General features: G+C 34.8%; 1 protein-coding gene across 1 annotated transcript in view; it reads left to right on the top strand.

The window, feature by feature from the left end:
• SPATA17 (spermatogenesis associated 17) overlaps nucleotides 1-25184 on the top strand; it is an 85565-nt gene that overhangs the window by 16976 nt on the left and 43405 nt on the right. The window contains exons 5-6 of the mRNA XM_030946425.1: nucleotides 689-792; nucleotides 17849-17972. Coding sequence (XP_030802285.1) covers nucleotides 689-792; nucleotides 17849-17972 — 228 coding nt within the window. The remainder of the gene's footprint in view (nucleotides 1-688; nucleotides 793-17848; nucleotides 17973-25184) is intronic.

Genomic DNA, 25184 nt, shown 5'->3' with positions numbered 1-25184 from the left:
TAATGATTTCAGAAACATCATGATTAGAATTTTGAGGTATCAGAAGGTTTAAAAACATTTAAACCTTCAGTTTAAATCAGTTCTTGGGGAAAGCTGGGTAGACTAAGTATTTTTTTCCTCCCCTTTTATTTTTTTCTTTGTATTTTTTTTTCCAAATGATGCTTTTCAAAATGCACCAAAATATTTACCCTTTTTGTTGGAGGATGCTACCTAATTTCTATTCATAATACAACTTTATAACTAGCTACAGATAAAGAGCTTTTCTTCTCCAGGTTAGGCTTTCTCTAGGTTAGGCTTTTTCTGTTATTCAAGAGAATAGTATTTCTTGAGAAGAATTAAACTAATGTGGAACAAATAGACATGAATCATTTTACATTGGATATGAAAGAACTGCAATTTATAAATGAACTTTCCAGAAAGTCTGATTCATTGAGTTCCTGGGAAGGCTTTTATTCAGTTTAGACCTTTGCAGAGCACAAAGGTGAAAGTGTAGCAGGAGAAGTTGGTGAAGGGGTGACTCAGTGCTACAATATGTTACAACCTACACTAATTTCTTCATTGAAATTTATCAGTGCTTCTACTTGGTATCACTTTTAAGGAAAGAGGTACTTGGGATCTAGTACATATATGTGATATGCATGCAAACTTTTGATTTGAAATATACTAAGAGAGTATTTATTTCCTCCAGATCCAGAAAACATGGCGAGGCTATTACGTTCGGAAGTATATCCATAATTTTTATGCACTGAAGAAATACCTGAAAGCTGTTTCTGTGAATAACGAGCTAGTCAGGTAAAGATAAAAGCTCCATGTGGTAAAGCATTCATTTACTCTTCCTTTATTTGTAGAAAGTTTGTGGCACTAATTAAACTATTTCTTTGAGTGTAGGGTCCCCTCCATTATCAAATATATATATATCTATCAGTTATCATTCTCTTTATCCTATGCCTATTCATGTTGCACCACATTCTGTTCTCATTTACACTGTTATGAATTCAGAATAATTTCTCTGAATTCATTAGGTGTGCTGTGCTCTGGGTTTGTACTAGTGTAAGAAAAATAGATTTGGCTCTTCACTTATGCTCAGAACTCGTAGGTTATTATGCCTTAAATAGGATTTGTTGAACTAGATTATTTTCCCCAGTATACACAAGCTAACCAAAATTTTCTTTTTATAATTTGTTTTGAATATGGATTATTGACAATAAATGCAAGGGCAAATCTGGATTTAAGTTTCATGCATGAGCAATCCTATGAATATTAATTGGTAAAGATATTGGTGTGGATACAGTAAAGCAGATCCTTTTCATAGTTACAGAAGAGAACCAACAGCCTGTCAGGTTTCTGTCTAGAACTTTTCTTGCTCTATTTTGTTACTCTATTTCTCCTATACATCTGTTGTCTTTCCCTGTATTTAAGCTGAAACCTCTCTAAAATAGAGATATTTCCCTGTAGTGGATTTGATATCCTGATCCATGACCATTACTCAGATAACAGTGGAAACAGATGAAATGCTGGGTGACCAAGGTCATTACTCGCTCAGTGTAAATGAAAGCTGTTGGACAAAATCCATGCAGTGTCTGCCATTCAGAGCGTCTGAGACAAATCTTTGCTTTCTCAAGCACAGAAATATAAGGGAGTCTAGTAAACCAGTATTTCTAGAAATCTTGTCTAAATCACATGGCACAGACTGCTACATAAAGCAGTATATGCAAGTTATACATGAAAAAACTCAGGATTATCCAGCTTCTTTTATGCTGGTTAATAAGTATATTTTTCTTCCACAGTACAGCTGGTACTACATCATCTTTTTCATAACATTATTTCTTGTGCATTACATTGTTACCTATAATGAACCATACTGATAGTCACCTACCTCTGATCTCTCATTATTATTCATTTAAGTGTATTCTGTGCAGAAAGTTAGGTCACAACTCAGCAAAGCCAGACTTAAACATTCTGTTATAGCTTCAATGGTGTCTTGATCTGAAATCTTTGACATATTCTCTCTTCTTGAAAAGGTAGAATCCTAGGAAGACGAGACTAAATCTTGGAAAATAAGTGAGGCCATAAACCATCTCTGGTTTAAAATCCGTATCACTGGATGGACTGCAAAAACAGAACCTGCTTGTCTGTTCATAATCATTCTATCACTCTTCATTTCCTGCCTAAACCTAGACCATGTCTCATAACTTGTTACTTAGATGGACCTTTGATATGTGCCAACAAAACAAGATAGCAAGTGGCATTCCTGTTTCACTGTGAAGGTGGATTGGTTGGAGCTTTGTATTTTATTTCCCCACACCCACTATAGATCTCTTCTGGGTATACCTTACTTTGGAAGACTACAAAATTATTTGCTTTTCAGTACTTTGACATGTTGATCAAATTCCCTAGTATTTAGTTTAGGTTAAAAACCATTGAAAACCATAAAGCCTACACACTGCATAGATATTTTAACCAAAAAATACTTTTGTGCTCTTTAACAGGTAAGATGAGCAGTATGACATCAGGTACATCAAAATATGTCAAAGTTGGTCGTGTGAGCTCTTATCTGGCAACTAATATATTGATATTTTGCTAATTTGAGTCCTTTATTCCAGAGTTCACAGAAATACATGTCTTTCAGGTGAAAAAAAATCCGTATTTTCAGTTTAAAAAAGTTTAAAATTAATTGTTGAGCTAATTTGGACAAATGGATCCTATTATTGTTTCAATTTTTAAAACACATGAGTTGCCAAGAGCAATCAAGAATCACTGCAGTAATCCCTTTACTGGGGTACATTTGAAAACTAACATGTATATCACCTTCAACATTCTTCTTATGAAATCTAACAGATGTTTAGTGAGGATTAGGTGTAGGCCCTCGGCCAAACAGATTTTTCCTGTCATTGGGCTAAGTTGCTGCCAACTACTTTGGCCCCAAGGTGGCCCACTGTGTTTCTTATGTGGAATATTGAGCCAGGTAGAGGAAAGATTCTCCTCATATTTTCATTAGCCATCACATTGGCTCTGGACAAGTATAACCTCACTGTTCATAAACATTTTTGCATATAAAAATTATTGCAACTGTGCATTGTAAAAAACAAGAGGAATTGTCAGAAATAGAAGGAATGCATTTATGCAATTGCTGGGTTTTATTAAAATGTCAAATTATGGAAATTTACTTGTTGAGGGACAGAGTGATTGATACACTTGTGCACTCAGATTAGACTGCCTTTGAGTATTTCACATCTCTAGAACTCCATAAAGCAGCACAACGTGGAACATGACGCAATGCACATGAAACTGGCCCCTGCCTATCGCACAAAGAAAGCAGAAGATATTTTTAATTTCAAAAATTTGTTTACAGTTTGTTCTTTCTAGAATTATAATGTAATTTTGAGTTGAATTACACTGTATAGTTCTCTGTCTTATCTATTCTAGAGTAACACTGGCAGAATTTTTATTTGTTAACACCTATCTAAAATCACATTGCAAGTCCTTCCATCTTTTGGACTCCAGAGCCAGGATTTGTACCTAATTTTCTCCTTTTTCATTAAGGAGGAGCCTATATCAAATCATCCCTCACTCATTTCTAAGAGAAACTTCAGAGGAAGTTCTCATGAAGCTATGGACATTCTGTTAAGTTTCTTGTAAGAATAAGAGTTATTGACCAAAGTTCATTTTCTTCTCATTCCTTCTTTACACTATTTTTTTTAAATAAAGGGCATTTGTTGTACTAAGTGGTTTCTCAACCAGTAGCCACATCTTTACCATTCAGCTTTAATACAAACTGTCCTTATTTAATAGCTGCCCTCATTTAGTAACCAGACCTTTATCATTTGTCTTTAGTGTGAAAACCCCAGGAGAAAGTAAACTTAATAGAAGCTGCCCCAGTTTAAAGCCATAGAGGAATGTAATTAAGTTTAACAGAAATTGATTTAATAGAAATTGACCTAAAATATAATTAAATAATAATAGTCATATTATGTGTGAGTTTCCACTCACTTAACAGACTGGTTATGGCACTGTTAAACTTAACAGACTTAAGGCACTGCCTTTGTACAAACTGAAGATAACTCTCAGCTTTAGCTCCCAGATTGGCTAAATTCCTCCAGCATTCCTATTACTTCCCGCTGCTACAGAACCACTAGATCTGGTGGATGATGGTGTCCCCAGTAAAGTCCCTGGTAGTTACGTTGAGAAGTGCTTGAAAAACTCCCTTCAGAGATCAAAAATAACAAATTTGAACCCTAAACTCTGTCTACATAAGGACATACTCAGTCTTTTAACATTTGTACAGTTTAGCTTCAGTGTAGTGATGAAATTAGTCCTGAGTTCTCTTTTACCTAAAAGATATAGGAAGTTGTTAATGAAGCAAGTAAGAACCTTGCTCTTAAATATTTATTTTACTATATTTTGTTATTTAGATTTTAGTAATAAATCCTCATCTGTAGCATCCATTTTTATTTAAGTAACAATATATACTTTATTCTATCTCAATATAGATTAGTTGGATGGTTTAATTCATAAATATATGCATTAAAGTAAATTTCATTACTTCTCAGTGCAGTTAGGGTATTTAATTTTAAGGAAAAATAGTTTCTTTTGAAACATTCTTAAAGCTGCATTTACCATCTCCAAGAGCTGGCTAAATAGTTACAAGGGGAAATATGCCAGAAGCAATTAGCATAGGCTATAACTCCATATGATGCATTAGAATTTTGTTTTATGTGAAACAGTTTCCAGTCCATGGTAAGCAAATGGACATCAGTTCATAAATTAGCATGCTGGTGCCATTATATCTGAAGAATTTATGGATGATGTCAGTTGCCCAAATGTGTGATTAACTTGCAGTTCTTTGCCTGAGGTTATCTACACACTGGCCTTTAAAAACTATAGTACAGGAACTTTGCTACATGTCAGGTGTGCAAGTAGAGATAAGATTTTGGGATGTATTGGTCCATTTACTGATGAATGGCACCACTTAAATTTTTCCCTAGGCACAGAACTGAGTAAAGAAAGCAGTATCAGAAAACCAACAAAGCAGCGGCAAAGTACTGGCATTGAGGTTCTTATGTAATCAAGGCAGGTAGTTCAGCTTTCTTGGCTGCTGAATAAACACTGACTTAAGGGTAGCAAACTAAGGCCTGAGTCTACCTTTAATAAGCATCATAGTTTATGTAAACATTGTTGAGTTTATAAATCAGGAATTTCACACACTTGCAGGATCAACACCAAATTATTCTTTTCATTGTTGGCATTAGTAGTGAGTGGCCCTGCAGAGTATGGCTTTGATCCAAGTTTGACTAGCTGTTCTATCAGCAGATTTAGTTTCACAGTCATCATTAAAACCTCCAGGTCTTCAAGACACGTCAGGAAATGGACAATACAAAGCGATAAAAATCACTTCTTTGGCAATATGTGTATTCATGAATCATTTGTGCAGCTTGACTTTTTATAACCCTAATGAAGAGTGAAATGAAAGAGTACTTACATGTTGCTGGTGATCTAATAGAATGTTTAGCTGTTCTGTAAATATGCCTGAGAATGCAGTATGGAAAAAAAGTAAGATTGTCTGTCTTATTCTAGATTACAGTACCATTTCTGTAGTGTATTTTCTAACATGGCAAGTACTTGGCTTCTTAAAACTTTTGAGGTACAGCTATTTTCCATGGAGTGGGCTTGAAATAAATTGTTCTTTGTCACAGTAATATGAGGAGAACTCTCTCAGCCTCCACCTGTCAGTTCCTTTTTGATAATGGTAAGTCCAGGTGCTGGCCATTTTCTCAAGTGTCAAAGTGTTTTGAAGAATGTATATATTGTCTTATAATTCAATTAAAGTGTTCCTCATAATTGACTGCAGAAGCAATTGATTCTGTAGTCTATTTTCAATTAGTGCCAAAGCCTTTCAGACAGCTCCTTAGAATTCTTGCAACAATAAAACCCTCATTTTTGTAATGTTGTCTTTCACTTGATGTTTAATTAACTACATTGTCTTCAACCCATCTTTTTTCACTTGTCTTCAAAGATATGGAGAGGAAATATATTATGCTTTTTAACTTACTTACCTGTAATTTGAATTTTCTGGATGTAAGCTTACCCTATCATCTTTCTCTGTGAGCCTCAGAAAGAGAGACAAGTGCCAAGTATGCTTTCTCATATTTAAATATTAATCTGGATTGGTAGGTCACATAATTTAAGACATCCATGCCTTTTCCAGAGGATTTTAGGCATAACTGCTAGATTTCTAGGAATCTTAAAACTGCATTTTATTGAGGATCCTGGAGTACTTCTGTAGAGAAAAACCTGTTGCTGTTAGGATAGGTAAGATATAAAAAATGAGCTTTTGGAGTTGATAATGAAATTGAAATGAAGTGTCTAAAGTTGTAGAGCAGTCAATGGCCTGTTTTAACTCCATGGGAAAACACTTTCTGAATACAGAGAGGTTAAGGTAGGAACCATTATGTTTACGCAGGAAGCTGAATTTCCAACACAGATTCAGCTCACATCCCTCATGAGGTTTATTCTGTCCATGTCTTTTTTGAGCAAGGAGTGGAAGCAGCCTTTACCATGTTTTTAGTAGTTCTGTGTAAATAGTTGAAGTTTTGCAGTAAACATGAATACTGTAAGTAGCGTAAGTAGCTGCTTAGACTGAAGTCTTCAATAACATGAAGTCAGAATTTTCTCTGTATTTTTATATAGCACTAAATACAATGGTGTATTTAGTTTCATGTTTAAGAGATTAAACATGAAACTTTGTTTCATTTGCATCCAAAGAAATTTTGGTTTTGAATCTGAATATGTAGGAAGAAATCTGAGATCACTGTGTACACTCATTGGACCAAATAGTCTCTGGTGTAGATAATTAGTTTTGATGAATAAAACAGGTGTGACAACACAATATTGTAGGATAACAATACTTCTGTACCTGTGAGCTTTGAAGGTGCTGTAGATATTTTATTTTGTAAGAGGTGTGTTAGAATTACTGACAGCTCATACAAATTTTTCTGTGGACAAAGACTGACTAATCATGGCCTTTTAAACTGTCTCGCAGAGACAGACTTCACAGTCTTCTGTTTTGTCTGACGAAGAATCTTCACTGTAAAATAAGTTGAAAAGGGGAAGAGGTACAGTTTCATTAAGCTCTGACATATCATTGACTGTCAGGTAGGTCTTGTTATGCTGTCCATCCTCATTTAACTATCCCACAAGATCTCTTAATGAAGTTAAGCCCCAAGTTCACTCCAGTAATTCTGTGGCAAGAGTTTGTGCAATGTAACAATTCATCACTTGTCAGGAAGGCACTTTTAGTTTATACATTTAATAAGGGCATCCTCTAGCTTGGTTAATTAGAAATGAACAGTTTGCATATTTACTAAATGCGGAGTGTCATTGCCACCACGGCCTATTGCCTACATGAATTATTTCTCTATCTGCAATAAACAGCTGGGTAATTATTACTGCCATAATCAGATAAATTCCCTCTGTAAGGCTTTTCTTACATGGCAATTCTTTGAACTCATCCAAAGCTGAACAAAATTTATGAACTCCAGCAGCTAGACCACTTTTTCATAGTGTAGTGTCCCTGTTCCCTATTTCAAGGACATGTGGACTATCATAAATATTGTGTAAATTAGGAGGATAAATATGATTACCTAAAGATTACATATTAATAAACTTGATTTTCAAAATATAATTTTCAGGTTGTAACTGATTACATTATAACAGTTCTGGTTTATCTAATTGTAGAGACATGACAGGCCATCTATATACAGGCTATACGAGGTTATCAGGCAAGGGCTCTACCACTTGAAGACTAAAGACTCCTGAAAGAAGTATATAAATATTTTTCATGTGCCATAGTCACTTCAGCTGTTTAGGTCATTAGAAGTATGACAAATATTATGTGCCATTAACTCAACTCACTTAAGCATTTCTATTGTTATTAAAATAAGGTGATGGTTCTTTTTGTTGGGCTATTTTCAGTTTAATAATGAAGCATAACATTTAAATGCATTGATTTAGGTGTTACATAAGAAAATTGGATATTTAATTTATTTGTAGAAGCACTTTATATACAATTATATAACTAAGTTGCTCTGTGCTATCCAAGTATTCCAGCTCATATGTGAGTTTATCTGTAGGTACATCACTGAATACTTAATTTACATGTGTATTTTCCAGACCATGCTATAATGTAGCTTATTTTTGAGGTCTCCAAAGAAACAAAAACCAAACCAAACCAAACAAAAAAAAAAAAAACCAGCAAAAAACAAAACAAAACAACACAAACCAAAATCAAAATCGAAAGACAGGAATGTTTTTTTCCTTAGTTGGCACACAACAGCCTATTTGACCTAACATCATTATTTTGTTTTTTAATCATAATGTAAAATCCTGTGTCTGAGTGCTGCTAGAAAGTTGTCAGTTACTGTTCCCATACTTCATAACTCTGTCAAATAAGTAGCATCACTCACAATTCAGCAAAATGCTCAGAGATATCAGAATGTTAAGGAAGGCCAAACAAAATAGTGTTCTTTGGCACTTCTGTACCCAATGAAAGGCTTTTGAGATTAGACTCCCTTTATCATTACCCATTTATGTCAGAGAGATAGAAACTACAGCAATGAAGACCTTTAAAATGAGCCACATCTCAGTGGTTTTTGTTATTGGAAGTGTGGTGACTATGCACTGCTTTTTTCCAAGTTCATGGTTTAGTTTTTGTCTGAGGATGTGAAGGCTTATTGATCTTTCTTTGGCATTTCAGGTTTTTTTTACAGTCGAAAATTACAGTCCTTTGCTTTATATTGGTGTATCCTATAATGTCCCATGAGATATCATAGAATTGCATGAGATAAAAAGCAGTATACAGTATCTTATGAGCACATTTTTGTTTTGTTTTAAAGAAAAAGTGTCCAAAATGGGGAAAAAAGAGGATAAAAAAATTGTCTTAGTTGTTTTTTGATTCTCTAAATCATTATAGACTTTTCTATTATCTAAGGAGAGTTAAGTCTCTGAAGTGGTCACTCAGACAAGAAAACAGAAAGACTATTTGTATTCTATTTTTACAGTCTAGTACAGTAGTGAGTAATTACAAAAAAGTGGGGTTTTTTCCCTAGTAATAATGAAAACAATGTTATTTGGAATCAGATGATCTTGTCTGATTTCAGATCTACCACCAATATGGTGTCTTTCAATACCCAATTTATAGCAGTGTCTATAAAAAGTCCATTAAGCTTTGACTGAACAATCTAGTCTTGATTTAGTAACAACAAAATATATCAAAATTTAGTAAGTACCCTTTTAATTCTAATCTAGGAGTTAATTACCTTTGGTATTCAATGTATGTCCCATAATTCCCTACTGAAACAGTTTCATTTTATCTTTGAACCATTACTTCTTGTTATATTCAGCTCTACTAGACTGAAAAGTGTGCTAGACATAAACAACAGGGATCATTGAAAGATGTTGTCTCTGCTTAAAATAATTTTATTACCATTTTGGACAGACCTTCAAATGTCCTTTGAAATTATAAGCATCAGAACTCAGTTATGATGACTAGGAAATTAAAAAAAAATTTTTTCTTCTGTCAGTTTATGCATTCATTTGTATGAATGCTTTCTATCATGTGAGAGAGCTTCTTCATATCTATGAATCCTGCTTGAAATACCTCCTTTAAAAGCCATTATTCTTCACATTGTTAGCATGACTTTCCTTAAACTGTGAGAAAATTTTACTTATTATTATAGCCGTTTCAAATTCCTTTGACTCTTCACCTTGTAGGGATAATTGCAGGAGTCCATTAACTGGTTTATCCTTGACTCTGAAGCTAAATCCCAATGTTTTACCTTGAACTTCACAATTTCTGCTACCTTCAAACCACATCAAGAAACAAAGTATTTCAAGAAAGCAGCATTTTCCACCTCTTCTCCAAGCAGGCTCTTCTATTCTTGTCAAATTAATGAACTGTTTGCTAACAAAGAGATTTGTTCTTTCAGCTTGCATGGCACCCAAATGCATGCAGCACTCATTTGCCTACTGGTACTTGGTGGGGAGGCCTCACAACCACCCACAGCACTGTGTTTGGCCCCTCAGGAAAGATTTAGTACTCTCATCAGAAGTTTATGTGCTTGAGTGTAGACTATAGAATATATTGGATGTACTCTTTAGACATGTATCATTGGATGTTGAAATCTATAATTAAGTGTAGTCTCATTTATTAGGTAGAACAAAAATTTCAGAGAACAGACTTCAATTCCGAGTGTAATTTCTTGCATGGCATACTAAAAATGCCTGATTTTTTTTTCTGGTGTTGATTAATTTGAAGTTTTCAAGACAGTAAGAGATAAGATTTCCTAACACTTCTGCAAATTGGGATCTAGTTGATATTTTCAGTTTGGCAATGGGCCATTGCTGTGAAATCACATACTAACAAGTAGTACTGCTGTATTAAAAAAAATGTGTCATATCTCTCCCAAAATGATTACAATTGCTATGTAATAAAACTATTAATTTACCGCGTCTTTCATAATGTTTTATGCTTCAATAAAAATGACATCATAGATGTTCAAGTGGTAACACCATTCCATGAATATGAAATTGAGAAAACCATGAGGTACCACAAAAATCACTGTGAAGTTGCGAGTCTTGGCATTGTTGCTCTGCCATACGTAATAGGTCATTACATAAAAGCTCTCCCTGCCTTGCTGTTGTAAAACCTTTTTAATATAGACAAAGTGTACCATTTTATTTATCAATGTATGCAGGCTTTTATGTGAAAGTGAGGGATATGAGTTAGTGAGTAGACCTCAGTCAAATTGTTTCATAATACTCTGAGAAGGAAAATCAACTTAGCTGATGACCTTTAGAAGCTATAACGTCATGTTTGCTTTCTAAATCACATAATGTTGAATATTGTAAATGTTGCCGAGTACCATATATTAAAGTACAAGAAGTACAGATATGTCTACATTGTACTGCACTGCAGCAGAGAGATAACAGTTAGCTTAAATGAGTTCATTCCAGTACTGGGAACAGCTTAACTGCAGCAAAACAGAGCAGTGATCTTTCCTCTAGTTATTACTGTGCAGATGGTAGCATGTATAGTCTTCTGGGAGTTGCAGTGCCAAAAGATAACAGATACTTTCACATGACATTCACTAGAAAACTTTCAATGGTATTTGGCTGTGGTTAGACATCCTCTTTTATATGTTGCAGGAAAAATTAGGAGCATGACTGCTCTCTTAGCAGCTTAACACTGACACTGTGCTAGAAATGACCACTGCTGTCAGAATAAATTGTGTTGGGGCTTTGTTATCCATTCTGGGCCAGATCGGCTTTGTTACCCTCAAATACTAATTTCATTGTTTAAGCTAATCACCAAATACTAATTTCACTATTAAAATTAATCAATCAGGTTGATTTTTCATGAAGAGGTCAATAGCAAACAGACATTGAGTGAAAACACTTTTCCTGTTAGGTTTTTCAGTACAGACCTGGGCATAAATAAAGTTGAACCAGTATACTTGGATCTGGTTCCTCCGCCAACAGAAGTTTTGGTGATTAGTTACTCTTATGCCACATCCATAATAGGTGGGGTTTGCAGTTTAATTAAATCAAAATAATTAAGCTGAAAATCATTGTTTAGATTGGACCTTTTACAGAAATTTTTTAACTTCACAGCATTTTCTGCTGCCAATGAGGATAAAGCAAATTTGCCTTAAGGATATATATACACAAGGGAAAAGCATTTAAAGCAAGAAGTTTGCACATTTTGAGGAAATACAATAATCTTAAGATACTATATATGAAACAATTTAGGTTTTTAGTATATGTGAGGAAAAAGCTCTGTAGTTATTGAAACCTTAATTAGAAGATTCTGTATAGTGGGTTAGGAAAACACTCTGGTTTTAGTTTTAAGCTGCCTGTGCAATCAGTAGCTTGAAAGGCTGATGCACTCTCTTGAGTAACTGTGCAGCCGTGGAAATTGGAGGGATAAGAAGGATGCATCCATCTGTTCTTCCCTATCGCCTGGTACATGCTGTGCCCTGATCTCCTGATCTGCACAAGGTATTCATTCACTGTGTGCCCTTCACCACCACGTTCATCACATTTCCAACGTCGTGTATTGATCACTGTGGACCTTGACAGTGGAACTGGTGTGTCACTTAATTCCATTGGCACTGTACACTATGTGACTAGGGGAGATGGACAGATGATGTGCTACTATGCACAAATTATAATGGCATTTTAAGATGTTATGAATTTCTTTCTGTAAAATTAATACTAATAGGAGATACAGGGTGCTTTCATATGTCTACATATTGGCTTTATTTATTTTAATTTTTTCATATTAAGGAGTCATATTTCCTGTTTACTGCACTGCAGGGACATCCACTGCTGAGCAAAAATATTCCTCCAGATCTTGAAAAGAGTGTCAAGAACAATTTGTTGAATGAATTCATGTAAACATTCAGATTTAAAATTAGTAAGAATTTTGGACATCTATTTGTGGTAGACCTAATAGGCAGTAAGATACCTTGTACCATTAATAATTGACTGCTGCTTTGAGCATCTATCAAACTGCGACTTGAGATCAAATATTTTGGTCAAGGAATTCTGTCAGGATACACACAGGACTATACATCATGGTAGAGAGGAAAAGAGAGTTACCTGTTTTGCTTGCTAAATCTGAAGGGGTTCATTTAGAACATGAGAAAAATGTTGAGGATGAGCAAGCTGACTGATGGTGCATAGCTAACTTAAGTATGTAGTATGTGTATTCTGTTAAAATTTTGCCTTCAAAGTACAGAGTTCTCTAAACTATTTTTACATCCTAGGCTGGTCTATAGATATATTTCATTGTTTTCCTAAATTTAATCGATTAAGTCAAACAATATTATCAAGGCAGGTTATATTCCATTCTCACCTACCCCAATATGACGTTAAATCCAATGGTATGCAGTGGTATACCAAAAATTATTGTCTCACTAATTTTATTTTACCATCCATATTCTGTATTTGAGCAGGGAGAATGATATATAGTCAGGAAGATTAAATACATTTAGGTTATCTCCTCGTATGCTAAGGTTGCCTACTGCTTCTGTTGCAGGAATTTTATGATTTGGTGTCTGAACTGTTTAAAATCACAATAACTTAATACTTTTTCTGGATACTCTAGGCAACTATACTGATTATTGGTTTTTATGGGATGCCCTTTCATTTAGTTAATATAATAAATTTGTTATATTATTTGGCCAAAGGACCACAGAATGCCAATGGAAATGCAAACAGAATGCAATAGTTTGATAAACTTAATAAATATAGGTCCGTGTGAATTTGTAAACTGATGAAGTTCCATGCAGAATTATTAAAATCTGTATATTACTGAAATCATCACTTGAAGACCTTTCCAAAAGTGCCAGGAACAATATTATATGTGTATTCTTAACCTTTATACAGACAGCAGGAGCACTGTCAACTGAATTTGCATCTCATAGCAGGAACCAACACCATTGCCTACTGCATAATGAAGAATCAGAATAACAATAAGTTACCTTGTCAGATGAAATTTTTTTATTTTCGAACTATATAGAGCAAGTAATTTTATCATTAACAATTCAGTAGGTACTTAACGGATTTGTTACACAAGATCATTTTTAATTGTGGGTTTTGAGCACATGTGTTGATAATCCTATCCCTATTTTCAAAAGCATTAAACATTTCCTATGACAAGGACAACACACTTTGTGTTAGTCACTATATTCATGTTTTTGGTAAAAAAATGCATCCTGAACTTGCTGTAGTAAACACTGATATTCTTCTGATTTCTTTAATAATTTTCAGACCATGATAAAACATTACATTTGTTAAAATATCCACATAATTCTCCTACACAGCTATTCCATAAAAATATGTGTGGAAGAAAGTCTAATTGGACTAAACTTATATGGAAAGACAGGTTTGTAGGAAGATGCAATAGATGCTGTTAATATATTGAGATAGGCTTTAAGATAAAGAAAAGGTTATGTGCTAAAATTATTATCCAATTTTTGAGTTTTTTAATAAGGAGTACTTTTCCAGCTATGAACTATGCAACAGACAGATTGCTTACAAAAATAGAGCAAGATTATCAAATACCCTAAAACATGTTTTGCATTTACAGAACTCTTTTTCTTCTGCAAAATTTATTGAAGCTTAAAAAAAGCAGGTCAAACAATTTGCCTTCTCCCACTTCACAGTGAACCAGGAAAGGTTCATCCTGATGCGAAATTGGTCCAGAATCCACAGAGTGTCATGCATCACAGCTAGTATTCATAATGTCACAGAGATGATACCCATATATCCCAAGAAAAGATTGCTCAATGAACCCATCATATTTGCAAACAAAGTGAAGACTGGCAGGAAATGTACTGATTTAATCCAAAAAATCATTTAATTTCCACTGATTTCCTATTGACTTTAATAGAATTTGGATTTATTTTCTCTGGGGAGGCATACATGTAGAAGAGCCCAAGCATGAAACTTTCCAGTGAACACATTTCCATGTAAGCTATCTGGAACTCTAGCTGTATTTGGAAGGTTAAGTTTATGTTGTTAGTATCACTTATCCTTCTACACGTTATTCTGCATGGCAGCAGTGAAACCCCTGCACAGTGCATGACATGTTAGTATAAATCTGCTAATGTGTGAAATAGTATATTCATATCTATCTGCTTTAGATTCTTTGCTTTTGTTGCTCCTTTTCAAATGCTTGAAAGTATGGTAAAAGAGATGAAAGTTTCAGGTTCAAATAGCTTGAAACTATATTTATGCTAAAATATCTATGTTTCCAGTCAAGCAATGTTTGGACTGCCACATACCACTTATTTTGTACGGCCTCTCAGAAGGGAATCATCCTGGGAGCTATTATCCCTGGGACAGAATTGTCTGCATGTTCTGTACAGCTGTACAGGGCAGTATAGTGCCTGATAGAGATATTTTAGAACAACAGACAAAATGTGTCTGCTGCAAAGTATGCTGAAAATTATTTCTAACTGCTTAAAAAATTGCAAACTTTTACATGGATTATGGTACAAATATTACTGAGTATAGGTGATAATCAGGAATGATCATTGTGAAAGCACTGTCTAAAAAGATCATGAATTACATGGAACTTCAACAAGTATTTTAGACTTCATTTAATTACAGCAAGTAATGATTATTAATAATTCATTCAAAGCAACCTGATAAATTCCCACTGATGACAACGGGAAACATTTTGCATCCCATTATCATTATTTCTGCAATACAAATCTATATCTTTGACATTATTTGTGGGTTTTTATCGCCAGTAGTGTTCTAAATCAAAAAGCTTCCATAGTCACTGTTAGGAAGAAGTACCTCAGTACTAAGATTGTTGATTATTATTTCACCAGTTGTAGATAGGGGTACTAAAGCTGAATAGAAAGCTCTGTAATCAAAAAGGAATAGTATTAAATATGTAAACCACAGATCATACACTCTGACATTGAAGGTAAAGAGGCATAAAATAAAAGAACAAAGTTGATACTATATGTATTGTCTATCTATTCATTTGTTTGTGATTGATGGATATAGAACAAAGAGTTTCCTAGTAAAAAATGCTTATGTACCTACACGTAGTGACTCTGAAATCTGTATACCTCGAGGACAAAGAAAGGTCGCCAATCTCTCCAACTCCTAGTTCTTTGTCAAAAATGGACACAGTTAATGAGGTTTGTTTGGTACAGCACAAATTCTCAGACACAGATAGAGATCCTTTCAATGGAAACAAATTTGTTTGGCTTTACCAGGTTACTTACCGATTAATAATAGCCTTGAGATGCAGGTCAGAAAGGTCATCGTCCCTGCTTGCCAACACAATCTAAAATGTGCAGCTACTCCGGCTCTGCAGGCTTTGAGGCCCCAGAACGCTATGCATAAAGTAAAACAGGCTATTTTCCAACTTCTTTTTTCATATTAATAAGCAATTTTCAAGAGAAGGGTGGCAAAATGGGGGCCATGCCACTCTAAGTAATTCATTTATTTTGCAATTTAATCTTATGTTGGAAAAAAAATTACACTGCTGCAAAAGCATAGCATGGTGATTTCTAAACGTCAGTATGCTTCATAAGTAACCTTGTATGAAATATTGTATTAGCAGCCTTTAACAGTAAACTGCTACAAAAAATATTTTCAAAGATTCAAAAATACCTGTGCATCTTTTCTGATCTGTATTTTCTTTTAATTCCATTTTTCTTTTACAATTGAAATAAAATGTTTAATTACTTAATATTTCAGTTATTTTAATTGATAAAATCTCTAAAGAGAGCATGAAACAAATATAAGTTCTACAATGCAATTTGTATTTAAGAATGTGATTTCAAAGTGTTCATGTTTATAAACCAATTATTGCTCTTTTATATATTTTGATGAACTAATTTAATGGTAATTAAAATATTAAGAGTAAGTCTGAGTCACAATCTTAAAAAAACACTTTTGGGAGCAGTATTACTTTTCCATGGGATTATTCATATCAGCAAACTTGCCCATGTGCATATTTTGACATGATTTGACCCATGTCCTTACAGTATCTTATTTGGTACTCATTGAAACAACTGAGACTACTAATGTGGACCTCTCTAAATAATCTGTTTTGCAGGAATATTTGAATTATGAATATTTAGTTATGTGAATAATATTTTTTCTTTTTATTTTATTGTACATACACATACTAGAAAACATAGAGACTAGAATTTACTTACCTAATTAAACCTTTTAGCAATCTAAATGCTTGACTGAATAGGCTTGGTTTCTTTGGCACACAGGTTAATTTGAACTAGCCATTTTGTAATAACAAAATTAACAAATGTTAATCAAACTAACCTTTTTTAATTGGGTCAAAAAAATCTATACACGTGCACTGTGCACAATAGCACAGAATTTTGTTTCTTATAGAATATTAATTCACTCTACTGTTTGCATAATTTATGGCAAGCCTGGCTTTGTGAAAAAAAAAACCACCACCACTGATTTGGAAATCTATGCCCATTCTCTGTTCAAGTTTTCCTGTAAACATTCAGTTGAAATAATGAGTTTTCTCTATTCTTTGAAACCTGGTGTTAGGTATAGTTCCGTATTTCTTTTATGATGAACGGGTTTTCTGCACAGACTCACACATTTAGATGGCTCTGTGTGTTTGCACGCCTCTGTTGTGCAGGGCTTCATGAAGCAGTTCAGCTCCTGGCTCTTGTGGTGGCCTCTACAGCTCTCATCAAACCAGAGCAGAAATTACTGTGCAAGGAGCCCAATGCCATGGAAACTCCTTCTAAGGACAATGGGTGCATGAAAGGTTCCCATCCCGTTTTCTTCTGTGCCTATTTTGTCAGCCTTACTCAAGGATCCAGGAGTGAATATCATCTCCTATCCCATGTCTGTTATCCTCTCTCATTCCATAAAATCTCCCCTGTCTGCAGATCAGGAGGTGCCTCAAGGCACTAGCTGAAACATAAGTGAACAACCCATATTTATATTATAATAGCTTCCATTTAGAGAAATTCAAAGTAAAATGACACTTAAAGGCAAATAAAAGGACTTACATGAATACTATTTTATCAAGCTGTAAGCAATGTGAACCTATATACTGCTCCTAATTTTGATCCTTTTAATCCTATTTCTTCTTAGTTATATCCATGTAATATCCTACTGCTGTGGAACTGAAAGAACAGTAATTTTATATTCCAGTGGTGTCAGTATACTGCCAATATATAAGAACAAAACACTGTGAAGCTATGAAAGGGTTAAAGTAAAATAGACGACTAGCATGTCTTGTTATAATATAGTTAGCAGACTTATTTTATTACAGGTATGAACTTCAAGAGTATGCAGAAATGAAGGAAAATGAAGAGAAAATGAAAGACCTGGAAAAGAAAGAAAAGGAAAAGAAATACCAAGCTCGAAAGACGCATTACCTCCTTAGCACTGAGCAGGTTGGTAGACCTGTCCCTGACAGCTCATGCAAACCACTTGGGCCCCCAGCCTGACAGAGATAAACTAGCAGGCTGAATGGGACATGACTTGTTGAAAAGATATCACAAAGACACTACTTCGAGTTCAATTTAGTGCTTTTCTATAGGCAAGAGCAGGTACCATGACTATTCTGTGACAGTAGCTCATAGAGGCAGCATCAGCACTGCTGGCAGAAAGAGTCCAAGTCAGCAGTTTGATCTGCCACTGTGATAACACAACATGAAGGGCATAACCTCGCTTTAAAAACTCATTTTGACTGGCTTATTGTTGTGTTGTTGCACTTGTCAAGAACTAACAAGTTATTAAGCTGAGAAGGGATTTCATTTTTTTCCCCCTTTTTTAATTGAGCTAATGCTTAGGTTGGTGCAATGTTCTGCTTGTTTTTGGGAGAGATTGTAAATGTGGGTTTTCAGTTAGAGCTTTTCTTACTACTTCCTGAATCAGCTTATTTAGCATGATTGTTTTCATTCAAAAATACCTAATACATCTTAAATATTATTATTAATTCATTTTGTATCAGTATTACTGGTGTATTATTCCAAACTTTCTTATGGAAGCTGCTTTAAACTGACAGGTAAACATACCAGTAGATATATCTAATATAAATTTGATATGGTTGGTAAAGCTTGTGGGTTTGCCTTTTTTTTAGTCCCGTCTTGTAAACTTTCGTAAAAATAAAAGGATTTTGTCTCCATAAGTGTTTGGTGGCTGATTGTTCTTTGTACAGATATGAAATTAACATGAAATATTAGTATGGACTTAATGCTTGCTTTTTTAAAGTTGTTAATCATAATCTGTGTTTAAGAACTGCTAATCCTAAAGAATGCAGGAAAAATACTATTACACTTAATGACAAAATATTTAATCTTCCCTTCTGTTTGGGAATTATTTGTGATATATCCTGTTGATAGAAATGTGGTTTGATTAACTAGATCTCAGTTATGAAAACTTGATGTGTAAATTATGTTTTGGTTTTTTTTTTTAAAGCATAGTATAAATAAAAAATAGCATAAAAAGTTTTCTCAATGTCTGTTAGACAAGGAAGCTAGTTAATGACTGAAATTAGCTCACTATAATTTATTTTTCCACATGTAGATCTAGGATATTAAGAATAATCTGCACAGTGTTTTAAACTGTAGAAAATTTGGAATTCTTGTTTTGAACAGTGCAATTTATATAAACACATGCATTTAATATGCTTACCTGGAGTACAAAAAATGTCAGGTTGGAGACATGGAGTGACTTGTGGTCTAGTAAGGTTTTAGTAAGCTCAGTTCACCTCCAATGATACAGGCTTAGCAAGCTGTAACAGTTTTTAAGGAAAGGCAAGTAGTTCCTCATTTCAGCCATGGAGGACTGCTGGTAGAGGGCAGCAGTAACTGTTATGTTCTGATGAATTTCGATTACTAATTTGACAGAATTAGAATTTAGCTAGCAGAACAAAAACATTCTTGGTTTTGCTTGCTGAGATGGTTTGTGCATACTGAGGCTCAGAGCCCACAGGAGTTTTTCTTTATGAGAGAACTGAGCTCCAAGAGCTGTCTTCTTTTGCAGGTAGTATTTCAAAACATAAGTAAATGTAAATCAATGCAAAACCTACAGACAACTTGAAAATCATCAAAGATATATTTGAAGTTAACTACTTACTGTGAATCTGTATTCCACAAGTACACATAGTTGTAGAATTTGATATCTTGATAAGATACAGGGCAAATTATTTTCATGCAGAATTTACTGGTTTGATGCTTTGTGCCTGACATTTTGCTCTCTAAATGTCTGGTCTTCTGACCTGGCTACAGCTACATCTTGCTGCTTTTAAAGAACAGTTAATTGGATTACTGAGCAAGGACCATTCACGTCTCAGTAGAAACAGGCAGCAAAAGTCAACACTTTTGAGTGAGTTAAGAAAACATATCTTTTGTAAGCAGGATACATAGCAAATGAAAAGAGGACATTGGTAATCTGGATTTATTGTAGAGTCATGCATTACCTAAAGCCCAGTAAGCTATAGAGATGACCTGCCAAAGTTTCATTCTCTTCCCCTTCCTGCCATATGCACTGAGATTCGGTGATGGAGCTGAGCCACCTCATGCATCAAGGCTGCAGATGTACAGCCAGGTTATATGGACAGCATTGAAAAATCGCTATTTGCAATAACTGTTTCTAATATGTCTTATGATTTGGAATATTTTTGTTTTAATAGAGGCAAAAAGGGTGAGAAAGAGTGTTTATTTATTGACGGAAAATAATTAAGGAGTTTTTGCTCCTCAATTTTTGTTAAGAAAGGCATGTCAATTTTCATTCTTCTCTCCCAAGCTGAAGCCCACAACAACATCTCAGAAGTGTGTTTATATTTCTATATACCTATATCTTTATCTATATCTATGTCTATATCTTTATCTATATACAAGGTGTGCTCAGTCCTAATTGCTGACATTGTTTTACTTTCAAGAAGTAAAGCTGAAGAGTGTGGATGTCAGGAATGTACAAGGATGTCTGGTATGGATGTAATAGCATGGCTATGATTAATTTAGTGTTTTGTCCTTTTCATGAGTTAACTTGTTATTCAAGCATTTATTTCTTTCATTAACTGTTACTTTTTAAAGAAAAAACACTTTTGGGTTGCTTAGTGCAAGAGATTCCTATGTAAAATACAGCAAGGAATAATTCTATGTGGTGGCAACTTTGTGACTTCCAAACCAAATTCAATTTTAAAAATAGGATTTTCTGTATTTCTGGTTTTAAATTTTTTATATAACACAATCATTTTCTTATGTGTTTTTTACCTTATCAGGCTGATAAATTTTGACTTTATGATGAACATAATAAAAAAAGTCTTTGTTAAGAATATTTCTCATAATTTCCTACCAGTAAAAAATTTGTTTTCATCATTTTTACCTGTTTTATCATGAACTGAATTGTGATTTCTTATTGACACATGAAACTTAAAATAATTAAGTTTTTCTTATTAGTCCAGAATCACAATATGCTATTTCCACTACAGTGGTAATGATATTTTTTTCCAAATTGTCATTAATAAATAAACTACTTATTAAATGTGGTTTTCCATTATAAACATGCTTACCTATGCAGATTATTATTCTATATCCTTGTAATTCCTTTTTCTGTATTAACAACCTTCACTATAGTTGAACAGGTTCTTACTTCTGCTCTTTGTCGTATTTTCAAGGCCAACATTTGTAGTGAGGGCCATCCCCTGCCAAGTGCTGACAAATGACCTTTAAAGTCAACGACGGAGAAAAGCACTGAATACATTCATGCCACTTTGCAGAAATGGGGATGAAGAGCCCACTTGTGTTGAAATATGTGGTTGCATGATTCCTGTCATTGGTATTTTCAGCCTTTCAATAAATTTTGAAGTTGGTTTTTGTCTTACAAATGGTGATGAGAGTCAGGAGTATGACAGTCTAAATCCAGAGATCCAGTATCAAGCTAGAATGCAGACCTGTGTTGTTTTGAGTATCTTTCATTGCTGACAGAGCAAGCAGCAATGCTGAGGTGATTCAATGAATGGAAGCAGGTGCATCAGCACCTGCAAGTCCACAATGGGATGGGGAACCGAAGCCAGTGGTAACTGAAATACAGAGCAGAAGTGGTGTCCTGTGAAGTATTGAGTTCAGGAGAAGAGCCCTGTGGAAACTGTGTTCCAAGTACCACAGCTGAAAAGGCCTTCTGCTATTACATTTTCTTCTGTCACTGAGGAGAGGATTGGAGAATCAGCAGAGCAACAGATTTTTCCCCTTTATAGTTTTTTACTTTATAGCAAACATTACTGGTGCACTAAAAGAGAGTTTTAATTCTCTTTTCTCATTTCTTTTGTTTCTAAACAGATAAACACAATTACTTTTTGTCACATAAAATAAATGTACACTTAGTCCAGGAAGCCAAATTTCTTTTGATCTGCAAAATCTTGAAAGCTTTGTCACACAATTGAAGAACATACTTGTACATTGTTAATAGTGGGATTTTATACATGCATCACTTAAGCTTATCATTGCTGTGGCTGGTAGACTGAGTCACAGCCTCTCTTCTAAAGCTGCACTTCCTGCTCTGTGATAAATCATGCTGAGAGTAGATGAGCTAATGCTGCTCCTCCGTTCTCTGGGAGCTTCTGTTCTATCTGGCTGCTTTAACTATTGAGACCTTAGAAAATTTATCATGCTGTTATGTGTGTATGTCTACTCTTGACTTTTGTAGAGCATCTTCTTTCTGTTAGCCCCCAATTAGAAGACCTGACTGAATCAAACTTAAGGCTTCTCTGCCAAGCATCCTATTTTTGACAGTGGCCAAAGCATGGCCTAGGGTAGAGGAATAAAATGGAGCAATGGGGCAATATAATTACTGTCAAGAATACTCAGTTTCCAGGGAACAGTAGTGGAAGGACTTGTAGTTCTTAGCTGTGCAACTTTTTATTTTTGTAATATTTAGCAATTTATTTTTTGCCTCCATATTCCTTCAATTCCCGCCTCTCCATACCAAGAGAAGGAATAACCTAGACAGGGAGAGTGGGTTAAGAAATCTGGCACTAACACTAGTTCTCAAGTTGTTCTTCCTTGGAAGATCAGGTTCACTCATTCTGCTTGCAATGTTGTTTTGCTCATGCATGTTCATTTCACAGCTTTGCTATCTCTGATATTCTGTCACCGGAGAATATGCAACTGGGAAGTGCTTTATTCTTTCTCCATAATTTCATCTGGTTCTGGGGATTGCTTCTGCCACTCTGAGCAACACTGAAGTCCATCACTTTTCAGCCCTCTTTAGCAAGGTGACAGTTTGTCCTGATGTCCTTGGGCAGTTTGTGAACAGATACTGCTCAAAAGATCCTGGTAATTTAGACCTGCAAGGGAAGAACAAAGTCCATGTGTAATACTAGGCTCTTTTCATTGTAGAAGTTTTAGAAACCATGGCATTCCTTTTAGCAGCAAGACATGAGTTCTCTTTTTGGATCACAGTAGTTTGTTTTTCAGTGCCTGCTTGAGTGTGTCACCATCTGTGTGTTGGGCCAAGGCTACTATGTGGCTGATATTGGCCCACATTTATTGCCATTGGAATAATGCTTTGTAAAGAATTACTTGTAAGGATATTATAGCTGGTCCTGTTAAATAAGAAAGTATTTTGAATGGAACTAGTCTTGACTGAGATGATCCTTTCCAAGGAGATATAAATATGTGAGAAAGTACCCCTTTAATAGATTAGCACTTTAGAAAACATTAGAAAAAGGCCCAAAACCGCACCTTAAGAATAATGTTCTGTGAGGAAGAAGGAAATGTTTGCTATGAGTTACTCTCAAGGGAGTGACAGTGAAAAGTTCTAATATAAGCAATGAGAACCAAAATTTTCCATTTTTACTCTCTCTGTGTATACCTCCATAAGCAATTCCATTTTAGCTTAATGGGAACCATTTAGCAAACTTCTCTGGATTCTGTATTAGGGCTTTTGAATATAAAGGAAGTAAAAACCTCCTTTGTTTCTAAGAACAGTTTCATTTTTATTTTCTGTATTTATTTTAGATCTCAAAATATCACTTTTAACAATTGTTTCCATAATGATTTATAATTTTTCCATATTTATTTAGCATTTGTCAGTTCCTAGAGTAAAATATTTTAAATTTCAATTATATTCAATGCTAAAGTAGTCATATATTGAATTTTTCCTGTCTACAGAGATGGCAATTCATAAACATTATGCTGACTGCATTTGTCCTCTTTTCACATTACTGGAAATCAGGAGTTAATTCTGTTGAAGTTACTGCACTTATTCAGGTCTAAATGTCTAATGTTCTAAGCGAGAAAGAAAAAAGGCCACAAAATCCTTCATGGAGCAGGTTAATGAATATTCAGGAGACACAACTGATTAATATGCCTCTAACCTAATGTGCTGTCCTGTAAGAACTTGAAAAACAATTGGTCTAAAATGACACTGTTTGACATCCACTCTGTCTCTGGACAGCTGGCAGTTTTATTCTTATAAAGGTGAGGACTCAGTGGATAAAGCCCTAGCCTTTGATCTCCAGATCCACAGTTTAAGAGACAAGGCTGCAAGTTTGGTCATTTGAGCTTAGTCCCGAGTGAACAGTCCACATCACAAAATGATTATACATAATTTGTTACTATTGGCAGTGTCTGTTCAGGAAAGGCCAAGGACTGAGCTAGCATGAAGAATGAATTAGCTCTTACCTTTTACATTTTATCTCCTCCCTCTTTACTGTTGTAATTTTATTATCCTGTCTCTAAAACATTCAGGGGATGAAATTATCATTCATTATAAGTACTAATACTTCTTGAAGATGAACTAAAATAGTCAATTTTTTTTTTATTCTAGGTGCCCCAATCAATGAACATCCCTACCTATCCATGGGTGTTTAATATCCACTCATCATTTCTCTGCCAAGTAGTCAGATGTTTCTGAGTACTTTCCAAAGCTTGTACCATGAAAAATCCTATTTAAATTAAAGAGGGTGAGCTTTCTTAGTTCTCAGGCAGGCTTGCAGCTACATTTAAATTGGACTTGTATGTGAGGCACTTCATGCTACAGTGTTCTGTTTTTATAAAATATGATTTCCAAAGGGTTCACAATTTGCATTATATCCTTCTGACAGTACTTGTGACAGGTGTGTTCAATTAGCAGGCTTTCCTTGTGTATACACTTCCCATTGGAAGCCAGATGTATCAGTCTATTCACAGGCATTCACTCCAGGAAAGTCATTCCAATCTTGTGCCTCATGGGGCACTGTCCACACCATCTCAGTTCACTTGGAAGGGATCTCAGGTCGTGTTGCTTAATGTTTCTGTCAGAAAAAAGGACAAAGTAAGGTAAACTGAAAGAAGACAGCAACTGAGCTGTTTGGGATTCTGAAAGACATTATACCTGAACGCCAGCTCAAAATTCCAAAAATGACCTTTAAGTGATTTGCACACACAATCAAAAACCTCTAGTTCTCTTAGAATCTGAGTCCAGCTCTTGCCCTTTGGGATAACTAATCTTGAGAACACAGAACTGTAATTCTGCTACTCAACACACTATCATGGTGATGTAAAAAAGAGGGAAAGAGCTGAAAGCCAAAATACACCTTCAGAACCTATTTGGTGCACCTACTGCCAAAATAATTTAGTGACAAACTACAACTTCCATAGATTTTCCAGTTTTGCTCA

This window comes from Camarhynchus parvulus, chromosome 3, assembly GCF_901933205.1.
Source record: "Camarhynchus parvulus chromosome 3, STF_HiC, whole genome shotgun sequence".
In the NCBI taxonomy this organism is placed as follows: Eukaryota; Metazoa; Chordata; class Aves; order Passeriformes; family Thraupidae; genus Camarhynchus; species Camarhynchus parvulus.
This window is presented reverse-complemented; position numbering and strand designations above follow the sequence as displayed.